Source organism: Bombus flavifrons, chromosome 7, assembly GCF_040668555.2.
Source record: "Bombus flavifrons isolate JBK064 chromosome 7, iyBomFlav1_principal, whole genome shotgun sequence".
Lineage (NCBI taxonomy): Eukaryota > Metazoa > Arthropoda > Insecta > Hymenoptera > Apidae > Bombus > Bombus flavifrons.
Window position 1 is genome coordinate 11,256,862 of NC_138448.1, and position 7,325 is coordinate 11,264,186.

The window sequence follows — 7,325 nt, forward strand, 5'->3', positions numbered from 1 at the left end:
CCACTACATATAGGTACTCGGATTCTTTTCATTGTGCCATATATCGATCTTTATTTTGTAAATAATATTTATCCAGAAAAATAAAAATATTTAATCTTCTGCAGACGAAACCGCAACGAAGAAGTCACACATACCTTGCGACATTATTATGTAAAATTATTTCAAACAATTATAATACACTGTACTACAAACTAACTACGCGTTTACTATAAATAAACTACGAATTCGGAATTATGTATAAGCACGTGTAATTCAAACTAAACGCGCTAATACACAAACGAAACACGTCTGTCTGATGAAAGCGAATAGCGAAGACTGATTAAAATCGCGTAAAACTAACCGAAGATGAAAAACTGAGCAATGAATGATATTTCGATGCTTGTTTATATATTTGTCTTCTTTTCAATATAATGGAAAAAGAACACGTACAAACAAGCTCAGGTACTATTCATTTGCAGGTTGAACCAATCCAGACGTCAAAATTCTACGGATTTCAATTTGTTTAGGTGCGTAGAAATTTCAAAGTTGAAGAAGGTTGCACGTAAAATTTATATCTTCCTTTAGAACGATTGTCTCAATTTTCGTATGAAGGAAATCTCATATCTAACACTTGCTAACATTTTTTTAAAACCCTTCTGGGACTTTAATTTTGTTAGAAACATCAGACACGATTAAATAATTGAAATACACGTACTGACACGTATAAAGCCGCAACCGGAAGTCGCCACTTCATGTTCTATAATGAGCAATTAGGATGTCTGGTTTCGATTCGAATTTCAGAATTTTTACTTCAAAGCGTTACCCTTGATCACTGACTTATTAATATTAAGCTTGAAAAACTGCCTTTTGATCGCGAAAAGTGTGATTCCACTGGCCACTGTACTGTGCAATTGTACGTATTGTTTAGTCATAGAAATAATCGTAATCTAATCAAAGCGCCATGAAATTAATTAATAAATTTTGTAATATCATCACTATCAAGATATCCGATTTCTCAAACCTTTATCGTAACGTAATTATATGTTGTTCCTCCTTCCTCGTAAAAGTACCTATAAATGAAATTTATGATACTACAGATATTGAGTTAAAATTATAACTCTTGTGTTAAGATTCACTGCTTAATCTATATACGCCTGAAGAGACAAATTCATCAAAATTTTATCACCATTACTTAATTCATCACCATTATTCGACTGTGTATTTTCACGCGATTACGTTTAGAAGGCGTAAAAATGCATAGAATGCACGTACATAATATACAAAAATATATAAAATATTCAAAATATAATACCCTGTCCACAATACATAGGCAAGTAAAATAATCTTCTACCTACGTTTCATTTTTTAATGACCTGCATGCAAATACGAATTTTCATAAATATCCGGAGTCTAATCATTATACTCTTACTCATTATACTCATTATATTCTGTTTCTAATAATTCTCATATTACCAACAAAACATGTACATTGTACAAGTTCATTATATTAATATGTATATATACATGTAAAAAAATTGTACAAGTTCATTATATTAATATGTGTATATACATGTAAAAATAAAATAATATCAATATTGATAACATTGAAGAAAATGAGTTAACGAGGGGAAAGATTCTCTACTATGCTCTAAGAATCAATTGTTCATATATCTTTAAGATGATCCATTTTTAATTAAGTATTTTGTACACCTACAGGAACAAGTTTGTATCGCTATATTGGAGGAAAATTGAGATTTTTTGTAATTTTTATACTCACTATGACTAGGAGCCAATTCATGTACATCTTCCTGTGCATTTGGAGGAACAGTAGTAGGTTGCTGAGAGTTTGATTGGCAGGTACAAGTTACATTTGTATGCCATTCGAATTCTGCACTGCACGGTGATTCCTGTATTTAAAAAAAATATAAAAACAAGATCAATTACAATAAATAATGAAATAATAAAGAATAAAGTAAAATACATTTTGAACTCTCGAGAGAAGAAGGGAAAGAATTATCGTTATCTTTCTCATAGGAAAATTATTTCTAAACAATCAATTACGACGGAAGTAGAAACTCTTTCTCAGTATTGTGTAACGATAGAAGTTAATATGAAAAGTTTCTATAGCAAATACTGCTAATCTACAATTTTATAAGTATGTCAATAAATCTTTATCGACGTACTTATCCATCAATCTTTTCTAACTTGAACTTAGTCAAGGAGAAATATATGAATTTAAATTATAGTACAGTTTTCTTAAATTATGCAAATCATTTGTAATTTACAAGGTAAGCTTGTTCAAGTTCGTGCTTTAAATATATCATTCTTGTAATATTTCCCTCGATAAAATCTGCTCTATAGTGCGGTTTATTACATTTATCTACAAGTGTTGTTGATAAACTTGTAATTTACATTTTTCATACCACGTAAGAACACAAATCATATAGTTTGTGATAATCTATATCGTATACCTTCTCATAATCAAGTATTGATAACTAATAGTACCTATTCTTCTCTTGTTTACTATCGAGAAGCAATGCTCGACCAAAACAATACAAATTTAAGCTAAACTGTTCGTAGAAATAATTGCATATTTTATCTTCAAATTTTGCTGTTTATAAAATAATAACTTTTATTTTTTTTAACAAAATCGGTGTTAGAATTTTTACGATTTTGTATGTCAGAGTAGAATTCCTTTACCATTTAATTTTTTATTTCAACTTGACTAGAAATTAAAAATCACTTTAATACTAAATATCTTTTTACTTATAACCCTATTTACATTTCCAAGCGTTCGTTTTATGATTTTTATAAATGGAACGTTATGATAATCGGACGCAGCAACTGTTATTTTGAAAGTCACCGTTATTGGCAAAATTTAATATACGAATATCAGAAGATACGCGTAAATCCGCAGTTGATCGTGAAACAGCAAAGTGTTCGAAATTGTATAATGGGACGTTCGTAAATGTAGATAACGACAAGTTAATTACTCGTCAGATGCGTTAAACTCGCACAAAACGATCGCATTAAAAGCATTAAGGGCTTACAGAAATTCACCATTAAGATTCCGGAGCGATACATAACGTTGCAGACTAAGATCAGGTAATTATCTAATAATAATCACGCAACGATAATCAACTTTTATCTAATTACTCCTACTCTTAGATTTTAATGATTAAAACTGGAGAAACGTTGTCTTAAGTAATTAGTAAATAGGAGAATAATTTGGACAGTCACAGAAATGTGGAAATAAAGACGTCTGAATAATTTGAAATATATTAAGACTCCGGGAACAATAATAATTTCGTTAAGTTAGTAAGTACAATGTTTCATCTATAATACTATTCTTCTATTCTGATTTTTCCATACAGCTTATACTAAACATACTTAATATATATAATATATATAGACACACATCATACAGGCATACGGCCTCTGCTGTATAAGCTGTATTGATAATTTTCTGTACATCAGTGTGGTTTTACGATTGGGATTTACCACCTAACTGTATACATAAGGAAACGTTTTAAATTTTTCCACCGAATAAGAACCCGCATACGAAACGAAAGGCTTAAGAAGAAACCCGCAGTGCTTCGGAAATTCCAAATATGAAAGGAAAACACACGTGTTCCAAGACCTATAGAAAGGAAACTAATGTTCTTTGGAAACGAACTTTGAAAAGAAACCAACGTTTGATTGATGACACTTTAATAGTTATTACAGCAATCTCTCGTTACGCGAATCACTGCTAAACGACAATTAACATGCAGTTGTTAACGTTCCAATGAACAGAAGGATTTTAACAAACTTATATTTGAAACGAGATTTTTATATATAGTTTAACCAGTTAACTGCGTTCGACGTGTATATACGTCAATGCAAAATTTTATTTTGGTGCGGTTGACATGTATACTTGTCGTGTAAAATAAAAAATTACCGTTTACTATAAAAAAAGTCAAAATTTTAATAAAAAGTAATATAAATGATATTTAGTGGTATGGTTTCCTTTATACTTCCAGTAAAACTATTATCTATTTTATAAAAAAGAAAAAGTTTGGGGAAAGAAAGTTTGATTATTTAATTATTCTCTTTGGTATATCGGTTATGCTCTGTATAATGTATTGAGTTGATTATTTTTCTCAATGCATCCGCTATTGCCCGAATTGTTTTGTGTACCTTACTTTATTATTTTTAGCAATTTTTAAGCTTTTAATAATTTTTCAACAATGAATTCTTAATTTTTTAACGAACAAAAATGGAAACTTATAATTTACCCTGCTGTCGACGTTTATACTCGACATTGCTTGATTTTACCTGCGCACCCCGTACGGGATTTTTGAAATTAAACTTCGTAATTAATAGATTAATTAGAATGGAGGTGTCACAAATTATGTTCAGAAAACAAATGAATGATCTTTACTGATTGATGATCGTAAAAAATGGAAAGATAGTTCTCATTCGAACGACACTCGTTACATACAATTCTACCAAATGTCCAAATTGGACAAATTGTGAATGTAAACAACTAAATAAAAAAAAAATTACAAATTTTTCTCTCTCTCTCTCTCTCTCTCTCTCTCTCTTACTCTCCCTCTCTTTCTCTCTCTCTTTCACTCACTCACTCATCCGTTACCATCCTTCTGATTCGCCCCAAACTCGCGCCCGTCTATGAAATCGCTAACAAACAGAGCTTTGACATAAAATTGAAACGATTTTAACAGATTTAATAGTCCGAATGTAAAGAATTTCTACTCAAAGAAAAATATTCAAGGATAAAATATTGCTGGAAGAATGAACTAAAAATAAAGTACTTAAAAATATTATAGAATCAATAAGGTAGAGAGTAGAAAGAAAATCTTGCCAAATGGTATTCCTCCCGTTAGTAAATCAGAAAAAAGGTCATTCGAAGTGCTTGTACCTATGTATTATGTACCTTAAGGCACGTGGCAAGAGCCGGTGAAAGGGACGGAAACGGAAATAGTAATACAGCACCGTGGTGCACATCTGCTTACCCTTACGAAATCGTCTTAGCAAGATTTTTCAAGGGGCGTGCTACTCTAAATGGGGAACACTTTTCACGGCAGAAAGAGCTACCGTGGAAAAAACTCGACCGCACGGAAGTATTATTATTCTGGGCCATGTGGCGACCAGAACTTCTTAACATCAGAAATGTCGCGCCACATCTGGGTACTTGAACGATATCGTATCTACCTTCGAATTTACTGCACGCGATAGGGAAATAGAGTGAAAAGCTTTCCTCGATTACATATCACGATTCTGTTGTGTTTCATCTGAGTTTCGCGGACATTCTAATGTTCTATATAGGGTAAGTCACGCGATTGCGGCTGTACAAAATGGAGAAAAGGTACTGGATGAAATAATTTAATGGCAAAGAGGCTTCGTTTCCTTCCGACCTCGTTCTTTTCTTAGGTGTTTTAATACAAAATTCAATGGATGCTTTTATTTTTCATCATCACACTGCATTGCGTGCTTTTTCTTTTTCCCTTTTTCTTTCATTTAAATAATAGACCAGGTATTTGTCCTCGTAGAAGAATTACTTGTACAAGTGTAAGCATTTGGTGCTTGTTTATGCAAAACTTTATTGTAAATCGCAATATGTTAAAGATGAATGGATTTTATGATGCAATTAGGGGAAAGTACGATTGTTATCTAGTTGCGTGCAGTACACAAAGCACTATTAAATGGACCTATTGTAATATTTAATTTACTGTATATAATGCTCGTTGCGTGCATTTAACATTTGCATACATAAATTTTCATGCATTTGTTTTTTATTCGTTATTGTTATTCGTTTAAGAAATTTATATCTATTTAAACGATGAATTGAATACACTTTAATAGCGGTATTTTAAAATATGTGCCTGAAAAATATGTTTGAAATGTAACAATCAAGTATTTATAATATCAATTGTTAAGGAAGAAATAATTAAGGCAAGCGATAATTACAAAAAAAGGGATAGAAATGCATGTTAATTTGTTAAGCAATAACATAAACGATCAGTATATGCCGCGTAGCCTTAAAAGAACACACCCTGCAGACCTAATAATCAAAGTAAACATTTGCGAACAACCCAGATCGACTGATCTTGACGAATGATAATGACGTTGTCTCAATGCAGACAACGTTCTCGCATTACTTTGGTACATTTAAAACAATTTGCCTAATGTCTACTGACAAATTGCAAAGTATATAGGAGATGTAAAAAAATAATATTATAATAGAATAAAATAAATAATAATAAAATACCGATTAAATGGAACAGTTAATTCTATCCATTTCGCGTGGTTAATATATATTTAAAATTATTAACGTATCATATGAGAGCAGCGTTTCGCCAATCTTTCAACAGATACAATCACGCACTTATACCTGCCCATAAAATGACCTACAAGAATTTTAAATTTAACAATAGGCAGATATCATGATAGTCTCTTCGCTCGTTATTATCTCTATCTATAATAAATCCACCATTCATTTAGTGGAACGCGAACAAGAAGTTATTAAGTAGTGGATAAGTATTATAAGAATATATATATAAGTACTGAATTTGTATATATTTGTGTATCAGATACAAGTACTAACTCTTTTAGTTCCGTAAAATTTTGATATGGTTACAATACAAGATTGGACAAAATTTTATTCTCATAATAGATAACCGATAAAACTAATAAAGAATACCTATTCGCTACTAATGAATAAATGTCTAATAGAATAAGAATTTATTGTAATACAAAATTATTCGTAAAAGAATGTATCTTAAAAAAAATTTATTTATGTCATATTAAGTCGAAGATGACGAAGTAAGAAATCGTAAACGGTATTGAACACAAAGTATGTTTTGAAATTTTATGGTTCATCGTTGCCATATAATATTTATTTTTTTTTTTTTTTTTGTAAATTTACCATTCGATAAATTGATAGTAGAAATTGGATTGATCGTGAATACATGGGTGACTGAACACATCCATGTAAAAAGATCGCTACACAACTTAGTTTGAATAGTTCTTTCTCAGTTAAAATATTTCTACGTCAATCGTTATTCGAATAAATTATTCGAACCAATACAGAAAATAATTTGTTACGAACAATAATGACCATTATTCAGATAAAATATTGGACTAAAACGAATTTATTTGGATAATTATCTTATTGTTGTATTATTATTCTACTATGTAAATATTTATTCGAAATAAGTCGAGTAGTATCCAGATTTAGTAAAGTCAAATACTAGATAAAGCAACTTTTAAAAAATAATTCATCATCTAATATCTCTCGATTTTAATAACTGCAAAATAGATAAGAAATATGCAAAATAACAAAC

At 30.5% G+C, this 7,325-nt stretch overlaps 1 protein-coding gene across 2 annotated transcripts in view; it reads right to left on the reverse strand.

Annotated features, from left to right (window-relative positions):
* The window catches only part of Lerp (lysosomal enzyme receptor protein), a 35,488-nt gene that overhangs the window by 4,149 nt on the left and 24,014 nt on the right, over nt 1–7,325 (reverse strand). For both annotated transcript variants that reach the window (XM_069117036.1, XM_069117037.1), the window contains exon 14: nt 1,757–1,886. In XM_069117036.1, coding sequence (XP_068973137.1) covers nt 1,757–1,886 — 130 coding nt within the window. The remainder of the gene's footprint in view (nt 1–1,756; nt 1,887–7,325) is intronic.